An 11855-nucleotide genomic window follows, 5' to 3' on the forward strand; every position below is an offset into this window, starting at 1 on the left:
TACAAAAATAATAATAATAATTAACAAATAAAAAGAGAGGAAAAAGATCTTGAAATAACAAAGACGAGGTAAAAATGTAATTGCATACCTTAAAAAGATCATGAACACGAGAATGTTCAAAATCCTTTAAGGACATGTCATAGCAGGTGTTTATTTCCTCGTCAGAGATGGCGTTCTGGAGACGCTCCCATGCTAGATCTTCATTCTCAATAATGTTTGAAGATGCCTTTTGGGGAGGTTGGGACGAGGTAGATATAGTTGTCTTGGACGGAGTTACATCAACTGGAGTGGACGAATCCACATCAAATACTTGAGTAGGCTGTTGGGACGAAAGGAGTTTAGGCTTAACAATCTGGGACGAGTCATGCTTTCCCTTTTTGCCTCGACGGTTGGGGAGGCTTCCCAAATCCAAATTCTTGAATAAAGCTTTCCTCTTCTTCCCAGCTGACAGGCGAGGTTGAGCTTGAGTCTCAGGACGACTCTCTTCAACCAAAGTATCTTTTCCTTTGTTCTCCTTTAGTGTTGCCATTCCTAAAGCAAATAAGAATAACAATAAGTGATGGGTTATAAGGAGTTGAATAGAAGTTAGAAAAATATAATGTAAAATACTTACTTTTTCGTACTGTAACCTCGTGAGCAATAGCCTTGTCTGAGGGATCAGGACCAAATCCCCACTTAAAAATATTGCGAAGATTAACTAAGGAATGAAAATTCCTGTTAGCATGAAGACGAGCCCTATGGACGCTGTCACGATGGAATTTGCTCAAGGACGGATGTTTAACACTTGTGAAAGAAATAATACGAGTTAGACGTTGGGATAAGGTATATATATATATGCAAAAAAAGAGGGAGAGAAAGGTAAGAAGGGGAGGACATACTTTCAGGACGTAGGTTCCCTAAGTTTCCAGTGTAATGAGCAAAAGGGTCCCTTCCAATATCTACAGGATTTTTAGACCAAAAACCAGAGACGAAAATAAATTTCGTCTTCCAATTCCTGTCAGACGAGGCCAGAGAATTGATTAATCTACAATCCCTGCCCCTTGCTGTAAATTGGTGAAACCCAAGAGATTGGCTTATCTCAGAAGGTTTATAACAAAAATGAAACTCGTCCACAGTAAGAGGACGGTCCCTTCCAAATACTTCATTCCACAAAATTTGCATTGAGATAATCAGTCTCCATGCATTTGGATTGAACTGACATACACCCAAACCTAACCTAACTAACAATTCTCTAGCAAATGAATTTAAAGGAAACCTAAGACCCCCCAAGAAGTAGGCTTCATAGACGCCTATTCCAAAACGGGGATTGCAGCACCATTCTCCACGGACGGCTAACCTTGGGTTAAATTCGTTCGGAATTTGATACCACGCCTTAAGATTTGAGAGCCTTTGCTCAGATGTTTTGAAGTGAACACGTACTGCACAACTATAGACAATCTCCTCTTCGTCTATAGGGTTGGACAAAGGAACATTAGACAAGGTACCAGCTTGGGAACCTAAAACTTTCCTAAGTTGCTCCTGAAGAGCTTCTACAGGAAACCCAAGAACACCAGAGATATATTCCTCGTCTATAGAACCTCCTTTGCTACTATCACTACTGCTACTAGAACCACTATAACTAGAGGAATCTTGATACTCGTCTATAGCCCTTTTTGTACTATCGCTAGACGAAGAAACAATGGTTGCAGACATTTTGAGGAAAAAGGAAAACCTAAAGGCAAGAAAGAAGAGAGTACCTGGCTCTAGACAAAAGGAGACTATGGACGCGGAGAGGCTTCTAGACAAGGCTCTAGACGAGGGATTTCAGGAAGAAAATTTTAGAAAATGTGAAGGGTACAGGAGGGATTCCACTATTTATAGATAACCCAACAGGGCACTTGAAGCGACACGAACCAATCAGAAGAGACTAGGTGACGTGTGCCTCAAAAGAATAAAATGATGCAATTAGAAACCAATGGAATTGCAAGATGTGGCACATTCAGTCATTAATGCAAATGCGTCCAAAAAAAAAAAAAAAAAAGAGAAAAGAAAGTGATTTGTAAACAGACATTTCCTTAGACGACCTATGGACTGGGGGCAACTAATGATGTTATAAAAAAGCTCAACTGTTAAACTCGTCCATATAGCTCATCCACAGGAAAGGTACTCCATTTATTGTAAGCTCGTCCATCCATCTGTCTAGATGGATGAGCTCGTCCAAGGATTCGTTCGTCCATCAATCTAGTAAGATGGACGAGTGTCCTGGACATCTCCCTTTAAGCAGACTCCATTTTTCTATTAGACTATAACCGTTCATACTTTGAAAACGGTTATAGTCAATAGACCCTAAATAAAGTAACTTCCATAGCAGTTATGGGAGTTACCTCAGAATCCTCCAAACTCCACAACGGTAGGAGAGATAACTGCCTCGAGAAAACACTATATAAAGGCTCTTCTACAGGAAGCTAAAGAATGAATTCATAAATTTTCCATCAGAAAATATTTCCCTTTACTGAGAATTACAAACTCACTGACTTCACCATCGGAAGATCTTTGGCCGGCCTCCACCAGTCTCCTCTGACTCCTTGTTTGTTATTTTCAGAATTTTGCTTGTAGATCGTTAACGCTCGGAAATTTCAGCCCACTGATTTATTGGATTCATCAATATATATATTAAACAATAATATTTGATATGAAATTTTATTATGCTATCAACATTAAAGATAATTTGACAATGTTAATACTGGGAAACATTAGGATGCACTAATGTATTGGATGCCCTAACGTGTTCAATGCACTAATGCACTGACACAAGCTGTGTCCATGTCCATTTATACTTATCTTGATAAATTGGCTACATGAATTATTTAATTAAGGAATCTAGGAACTATTGTCTCCCAAAAAAAAAAGAATCTAGGAACTAACACTGATCTTACTTGAATTTTGTCTTATATCAATAATAATGTAAGTACAAATAATATCAACAATTATGTAATGAATTTCATCCGCTCATTTAAAATTCACATGATAAAACTTAAAAAGAATTCTAGTTTCTAGTTTCTACCAAAAGAAATTACTCCAAAAAATGAAAAGAATCTTGATCCCCAAAAAGCAGCTCGTGTCACCTCCACAATAATGGGAAGGTATGGCCATATGGGCGCACCGACATTAGCGGTTTGGAACCACATGTGGTGCTGTTACAACATTCTTGTATGTAAAAAGGGGGCCCAAGTTTCCTGATCTAAAAAAAAAAAGTTAAAGAAGGGCAAAGCAAGCCTTCTATTCTATTCGACCTTTATTAGCTACAATTCTACAATCTAATCACTCATAAATTTTACCAAGTTTTTTAAAAAAAGAAACCCAATTACAGACAAACATCAGTTACATCACATTGCCAACCTGTAATTAGACCTTTGACCTTTTGATTATCTAACCTTAGATTCACAATTAGAGAGGAATCGAACGGCTGTGATCAATCACATGGTCGAATTAATCAACCATTGGCGTTTGCATAATAACAAATCCCTTTCCCCGCCCAACTCAATTAATTGAGTAATCCTTTTCCAATCATAAGCCATCATTACAGAAATTTCATTTTCTTGTGTTGGAGCGTCAGTTCAAAACCCCAAACCTTTTTCTTCTCTTTATTAAAATTAACAAATTTAACGTTATTAAGCAAAGTAAGTAGTAGATTTTTTTTTTTTTTTTTTTGATAATCGCAAAGTAAGTTGTAGAAACAAACAATCAGATCCCACCGATTAATTATTATAAAAGAAAAATAATTTTTACAAATATAACCATCGAATTTTAATTTAAGTATCAAATTGGTCATTAAATTTTCAATATAGGAATAATTAACCAGGCATTCAGGTCTGTAACAAATTTTATAAGTAGTATTTTGTAATTAAAAACTAATGCATTTAATCATATAATGTTTTGTTCACATTATTAATATAAATTTAGTAATGTTATAGCACCATTGCGCACCTTTGGTGTAGTGATCACTCTACAAGTATAAGTACTTGTGAGGTGTGAGGGGCAATGACCAAGGTTCAAGTATCAGGAGAGAGTTTCACACACACACACACAGAGATTAAGTTAGAGTAGAATTTTTATCTTGTATATAAAAAAAGAAAGAAAAAAGTAATGTTATAGACATAAATTATTTTACAATATTTTATTTTACAAACTGTTGATGTGGTCAACTTCTTATTAATTTTCATCTAGATCCACCATTAACATCATTATTTTTTTTATTAATAACCACTCACCACATTACTTATATAAATTTTCAAAATTTAAATTTAAAAGTAAAAGAACCAAAGAGTAATGCTATAGATAAAAACTATTTTACAACTTTTTTACAAACTATTAATGTGACAAATTCTTATTAATTCTAATCTGGGTCTACCGCTAACATCACATTTTTATTTACTAATAATTGTTAAAAAATGTTAAAACTATATCAGTAATTTGTAAAAATATTATAAAATAATTTGTGTTTATAGCATTAGTTAAGAACCAAATCATCATTAACATTAAATCCATAGAATAAGATTCATAAAGGCTGAAAAAAAAGTATGATATTGGGAATACAACAAATTTTGGTTTATAGGTCTTGCAAACTCGCATCAAATTTCAACAACATAATAAAAAAAATTATTCAACAAAAATATTTATTTTTATTAGTGCTGCGATATTAATTACATTTATTATCACTTAAATTTGTTAAATTACCTGTTTAAAAAAAAAAAAAAAAAACTAGTATGACCAAGGTCAAAGCCGTAGCGGTGTTATTTTTTGGTAAATTGATGAAAAACCAGGGGCGATTCCAAAGCCAAAACCGCCAAAAAAAAAAAATTAAAAAAAATGCTACGGCTGTAGTAAGTGGCATTTTAGATAATACGTCAAAAAACCACAGGCATTTACGAAACCAAAAATCCCCAACAACAAAATATATATTAAATAGAATCGCGAGGCAATCACATGAAAAAATAAAATAAAATAAAAAAAATAAAATCCCGTGCCTGCCGGCCTAGTCGGGGTTTTTACCATAAGCGGCACCGTCTCATTTCATTTGACTGCAATTATTTTTTTTCTCTCACTCGCCGGTTTACATTACATTTCACAATTTTTTACATCTCTCCCTTATAAGTCCGCCACATTTTTCACACAGAGAGAGAAAGAGTGGACTCAGAGTCACGCTGTTTTCTCTTAACCACTATTTCGCTGATTACTCTCTTCGCATTTCTCTGGTACACTCTCTCTCTTTCTATTTCTCTTTCTCTATCCATTTTGATAATGGTGAAGAATTGGATTGAAATGCGTGGTTTTCCGAACAAAGATTTTGCGATCCTGATGCTTGAGATCTTGTTGTTTACTCCTTTTTTTTTTTTTTTTTAAATTTTTTTTAAGCGCGCTAGATCTTCGTCTGTTTTTAGTTTTTTTGTTGAATCGGTTTGTGTATCTAAGGGTTTTTTAGTTAGAAGATAGTAAATGCGATTTCTATGTTTTGTAATTCACACAATTTGCTTGTTTTACCTGTAATTTGAATTTGAATTTTACTGTTTTTGACTGGATTGGGGATTTGTTTTGTAGTTAGATTTCTAATTAGTCAATTTAGGGATTTGCAAATGCTTGTGCACTAGTTTGTTTTATTTTTATTTTTTATTTTTATTACTAATACATATTTCATTTCAGATTTTTCACTATGAGAGTGATAAGATCAAACATTTTGTTATGTTCTAGTTGACACTTATTTAGATTAGTCTTTTGAATAAGATGAAAGATAAATTTGATTAGGGAGGAGATTCTGAACTCTCCGTGTCAGTGTTTTTAGTGTTGTACATTTCTTCTCATGGTTCGGGAAAACAGAGGAGGGTTGTGGTGTCTAATAATATAGCGTTTGATGAATACATGTGGTTGGCCCTGACTAGTCTATTGAGGATCCATGGTTGAATCCAAAATTTTGGGAGCTTTTAAATTGTTTGGTAAGTGATTGTCGATCTCTTATTACATGATTAAGAGTTGATGGGTAATGTGGTGGAATTTGAAAGGAGCGATTTAGCGTTAAAGATATCGGGTTTGAAGTTCCATTGAAAATACTAATGCTAGGTTTTTAAATCTTTAAACGAATTGGAGTCAATGGGGGCCTTGAAAAATGTGAAATCTGATCATAGAGAGAGGCTGAAAGTTATAAATGAAGCCAAATGGTAAGCTTTTATGATGTAGCTAAATGGAAACTAGAACTTTGAGGATTGGATTCACCGAGGGGAAATATTTTAAGAGCACTAGTAAACGGCTTGCATTTAAAGGAGAAAGGGTAGGTTTGAAAATTGCTAAATTACGAATGCATGTTTACATTACATTTCACAATTTTTTACATCTCTCCCTTATAAGTCCGCCACATTTTTCACACAGAGAGAGAAAGAGTGGACTCAGAGTCACGCTGTTTTCTCTTAACCACTATTTCGCTGATTACTCTCTTCGCATTTCTCTGGTACACTCTCTCTCTTTCTATTTCTCTTTCTCTATCCATTTTGATAATGGTGAAGAATTGGATTGAAATGCGTGGTTTTCCGAACAAAGATTTTGCGATCCTGATGCTTGAGATCTTGTTGTTTACTCCTTTTTTTTAAATTTTTTTTAAGCGCGCTAGATCTTCGTCTGTTTTTAGTTTTTTTGTTGAATCGGTTTGTGTATCTAAGGGTTTTTTTAGTTAGAAGATAGTAAATGCGATTTCTATGTTTTGTAATTCACACAATTTGCTTGTTTTACCTGTAATTTGAATTTGAATTTTACTGTTTTTGACTGGATTGGGGATTTGTTTTGTAGTTAGATTTCTAATTAGTCAATTTAGGGATTTGCAAATGCTTGTGCACTAGTTTGTTTTATTTTTATTTTTTATTTTTATTACTAATACATATTTCATTTCAGATTTTTCACTATGAGAGTGATAAGATCAAACATTTTGTTATGTTCTAGTTGACACTTATTTAGATTAGTCTTTTGAATAAGATGAAAGATAAATTTGATTAGGGAGGAGATTCTGAACTCTCCGTGTCAGTGTTTTTAGTGTTGTACATTTCTTCTCATGGTTCGGGAAAACAGAGGAGGGTTGTGGTGTCTAATAATATAGCGTTTGATGAATACATGTGGTTGGCCCTGACTAGTCTATTGAGGATCCATGGTTGAATCCAAAATTTTGGGAGCTTTTAAATTGTTTGGTAAGTGATTGTCAATCTCTTATTACATGATTAAGAGTTGATGGGTAATGTGGTGGAATTTGAAAGGAGCGATTTAGCGTTAAAGATATCGGGTTTGAAGTTCCATTGAAAATACTAATGCTAGGTTTTTAAATCTTTAAACGAATTGGAGTCAATGGGGGCCTTGAAAAATGTGAAATCTGATCATAGAGAGAGGCTGAAAGTTATAAATGAAGCCAAATGGTAAGCTTTTATGATGTAGCTAAATGGAAACTAGAACTTTGAGGATTGGATTCACCGAGGGGAAATATTTTAAGAGCACTAGTAAACGGCTTGCATTTAAAGGAGAAAGGGTAGGTTTGAAAATTGCTAAATTACGAATGCATGTGGTGCTTGATGAGATCCATGATGTGATATTTGTTTGATGTTTATAGCCAAAAGATGATGTTGTGGAGCTTGTGGCATTGATAATGTCAGGAGAGGCTTGTGTTTAATTTGAGTTGCAAATATGGTCCAAAAAATATGGCATTGATAAAATCAGGAGAGGTTATCTGTTGACTGGATGTTTTTGTCTACAATTTTTATAGATCCTTACATGGGAAGCACCATGAGGTGCACATATAGACTGACATCTCAGATGCTTCAACAATTATCAAGGCATTTAAATACTATTTTCACATGTGATTGTTGAAATGGTGATGGGAGTACATGGATTATAAAACTTAAGTTGGTTTATCTTCTAGGGAAGGAAACGAGGGTGAACGTGTGAATCTTCTTATATTGATTGAAATCTGGTTTTTATTTGTATTCACTTGCCTTTCTGTTCATGCTAAAATTTTATTTGTCTGCATCCTATTTGTCCTATAGCATTGTTTATGATGAAAAATTGAAAATGATTTCCGTTCTGTTCAGACTTCTATGCAGGAAGTGATGTCAGAGAATGCTCTTCGAGATCTGAATACAATACCCGGATCTGAGAAGAAGAATGAAAGCTCCAGCAAAGGGGGTTTTACAAAGCCTTATATTGGGACTGCAACTGAAAATCTTGAAGAATTTCAGAAGAAAAACTCTGTCTCCTTGGTTTCACCTCCAATGAATGGCAATGAGACTGCTAATACTGTATTAGAAACTGGAATTCCAGAAGTAGAATACATTGAATCTGAGAACTTGAATGATCTAGAAGACGTTGATACAAGTCTTAAGGTATTATTCCTTCTTTTTTTAAATTATTCTGCTGGGCGGCGGTTCTTATTATCTTTTATGGTGTTTGGTTTTGACTTTTAACCTCAGATGATTATGCGTGGATATTCCGATATATGGAGTTTTAACATTTTGTGTGATGTCTGTATTGTTTCGTTTAATATTTCAGACACTCTTAGCTGGACTGGAGTCTAAAGATTGGGTTTTGGTGTGTGAAGCACTCAATAATGTTCGCCGAATATCAATATTTCACAAGGATGCAATGCTCGATATACTGTAAGTTGCAAAATTTTACTGGATGATCTAATTGAATTGCGTAACAGAGATGTATGGTTAAATGTTTCTATAAATATAATTTATTTTGGGCAAATTTATTCATGTTGACCATGTACTGGTGAACAGGGGAGATGTGATTTTGCTGGTGGTGAAGTCCTTGAAGAATCCGAGAAGTGCTGTTTGCAAAACTGCAATCATGACATCTGCAGACATTTTCAATGCATATAATGATCATATAATTGACTCATTGGACCCTATGGTAACTTGTGTTTTTTATACTTTATTGCCATTTTAGGTTACCTAGGTTTTTAGTGAAAGAGTACTGCCATTGACATGTGAATTTATTTGTTTTTTCAATGTGATCAAATGTGATGGGTGCAGCTATTACAGCTTCTTCTCAAGTCTTCACAAGACAAACGTTTTGTATGTGAGGCAGCTGAGAGGGCTTTAGTAGCAATGACGAAATGGGTTTCCCCTGTTCTTTTGTTACCTAAACTGCAACCATATCTTAAGCACAAGAATCCTCGAATTCGAGCAAAGACATCAACGTGCTTCTGTCGAAGTGTTCCCCGACTGGTAAGAAAAAGACAATAGATATGCTCGCTTGCTGATTTGTGTTTAATAAAATTCCATATCTGCATCCAATTTTTTTGTGTACTTGATAACAATTCATTTTATTTTAGATATCTCTTTTATATCATTTACTTTGTTGTATATCTTTCAATGTTATTACTCTTTTTTAAGAAAGGAAAAAGGCAATGCTAAATGGGATTAATCAAAACAATGTAAAGAACTTTCACTTATCAGTATGGTTAAGACCCCATATATTGCTTCTCTCTCTCTCTCTCTCCCTTACATCTGACTGAACTTTAGATGATCCAATTCTTTTGTTAAATACTTAAATGTGGTTAATCCAAATAGTAAAATGGTTTTTGTGATTTCAGTGTTAATAATTTGTATGTATATATCCTATTAAAGATTATTTGAGCACTTTGTGTGGATGTATAGATATTGCTACATGGTTTGCATCAGCTGCTGGTGCTGTTTGTTTCCTGCTCTGCTGTCAATGTAATTACCTATGTGCATCCTGGCATTATGGGTCTAGGCACCCTTTCCTTGTGTTACATATGTGACAAATGTTTTGTGCACCTACTTATTGTTGGTGTCACTTTTCTGCTATATTGACTCTGTGATCTTTTCATTGACCTTTGAGAAAAAAAGTTTTAAGGGTTCTTTTGGAGTTTGGATATACCAATCCATACACCCACTTTAATTAGAACCTCATGCTCCATTTCCATCTATTTTTGTGTGTTTGTGTTCAGGAACAGTATCATTGTGCACAGCAGAACTGTATTCTGATTGCCCCCGGGGGGGGGAAAAAAAGGAAAGAAAAATCACATTTTGCCCCATATCTTCCTATCAATTTTTTTTCATGAGCTAGGGAAAAAGGAAAATTAAAATTTCACATTCATGTAATTGGTTTTTATACTGCTATAATATTCATTTGATCATTCTTTTTGGGGAGAGGTCCCTGGATCTAATGAACGTTTTGTTATTGTTTTCGAATGTTTTGTTTTTCACAGCGTGTAAACCTATAGTTAAGTGGTGTTGCTTATATCTGTAATATTTGGTGAGGCTGATAAAAAAATTAGGAGGAAAGAATTTTAGAAAGTACTGTGTAAAAAAAAAGTAGCTGTAACTTCAAATATATATTTATATTGACCGCATGGTGTACCTGGGTTTTCAGGGATGGGTAAGCTGTTCCACATTAGGTTTTGAGGTGTTCTTATCTCTAGTTAGTCCTTTTTATAGAGAAAAAAACTTCTAAAGAATTAGTTGCGATATTAGCCATCAATAGACATGGTATCTTACTGTGACTAGACACCTACTTTATATTTGCCTTTATTTCCCTAATATCCTCATGTTGTTTATGTCAACAGGGTGTTGATGGAATTAAAGCATATGGTATTGACAAATTGATCCAAATAGCTGCATCCCAGCTGAGTGACCAACTTCCAGAGTCCAGGGAGGCTGCTCGAATCCTTCTTCTGGAGCTGCAGACTGTATATGAGAAATTTCATGACCTCACGCCCACTGTGTCAGAGCATTCGGATATGGGCTCTTGGGAGAACTTTTGTCAATCAAAACTCTCTCCTCTAAGTGCACAAGCTGTACTTCGTGTGACCAATATTGCTCGGGAGGGTCTTGTTTTGGGTTCCTGACACAAGCTACATAGAGAACATATAAGCTTTAGGGAGCACTGTCCCCATTTACCAACATATATGAGCTTTAGCAAGCCTAGTCTACAATTACATTTTTCCTTGCTTTTGGTTTGCTTCATAGTCCTCTTTTGTAAATACTACGAAACATTGAGTTGTTTGGAATTGCGGTTGAAGCTTGTAGTCAAGCAGGAAAATTTTATGGTATTTCCCGAGTATTGTTTACTGCTAGTCACCATTTTCTTGAGACTTGTGCTACGTTCTAGGAGTTACATTGCCTTCTAATAAAATTCAATTTAAGGAACCTAATTAAAACCTTGCTTTTCTTCAGATTGTAATCTTAAGTAGGTGAGGGTTTTCTATTTTCTACTCTTCTTTTTCCTGGTTATTGTAGTTATGTGTGTTGCAACGTTGGTGTTGCGGAGACTAGATGTAGATTATGCCTTATCAGGAATTTGAAAGTCACTGTCTTTGCAGAATCAAACACTAGGGGTTGTTTGATTGCCCCACAAATTTGATGGCTTCTTTACATTTTATATAGTTCTTAATAAGATAACATTGTGAATGAGGTAATTCAATAATCACAAATATCTAGTTGGATCGTTGGAATGTTCTCTTCCCTCTCCCATTGGACCAAAAAGCTGGATAAAATTATTTAATTGATGATGATTTTTTTATAAATAATTTTTTAGGGAAATGACTTATTCACGATAGCAATGGTTGTATTTGTTTAGGTCTAGTTTAAGATTATGGACTTGTCATTTGTGCATTAAATGTATGATTAAATGTAAATGGGCCTACCAAATTCATGGAACAATCAAACAGGTCTTAGTGATTTGTTGATAAGAATGGGCTTTTTACATTTAGATTATCGGTAACAGCTGGAAGGAAAATGGAAAATCCTTTAAAATATAAGAAAAACGTATCAGTCTCATTCTCTAAAGTCTAATCTCTATGCTGATAGGGTGCTGTGATC

At 34.6% G+C, this 11855-nt stretch overlaps 1 protein-coding gene across 1 annotated transcript; it reads left to right on the forward strand.

Annotated features, from left to right (window-relative positions):
• Positions 1–6336: 6336 nt before the first annotated feature.
• Positions 6337–11110, forward strand: LOC112040695 (uncharacterized). Its single transcript, XM_024073587.2, has 6 exons — positions 6337–6478; positions 8097–8387; positions 8554–8660; positions 8787–8919; positions 9042–9236; positions 10601–11110. Exons 2-6 carry the CDS (start codon positions 8103–8105, stop codon positions 10880–10882), a joined length of 1002 nt encoding a protein of 333 aa, XP_023929355.1. The 5' UTR covers positions 6337–6478; positions 8097–8102; the 3' UTR covers positions 10883–11110.
• The last annotated feature ends 745 nt before the right edge of the window (positions 11111–11855 follow it).

The sequence above is a fragment of the Quercus suber genome, unplaced genomic scaffold, assembly GCF_002906115.3.
Source record: "Quercus suber isolate HL8 unplaced genomic scaffold, Cork oak 2.0 scaffold_216, whole genome shotgun sequence".
In the NCBI taxonomy this organism is placed as follows: domain Eukaryota; kingdom Viridiplantae; phylum Streptophyta; class Magnoliopsida; order Fagales; family Fagaceae; genus Quercus; species Quercus suber.

Bases quoted from the DNA above. Each gene is read 5' to 3' on its own strand.
- LOC112040695 (XM_024073587.2), top strand. From the start codon at position 8,103: ATGCAGGAAGTGATGTCAGAGAATGCTCTTCGAGATCTGAATACAATA. The intron at 8,661-8,786 runs GTAAGTTGCAAA...ACTGGTGAACAG, and splicing joins GATGCAATGCTCGATATACT to GGGAGATGTGATTTTGCTGG. The intron at 8,920-9,041 runs GTAACTTGTGTT...TGATGGGTGCAG, and splicing joins TTGACTCATTGGACCCTATG to CTATTACAGCTTCTTCTCAA.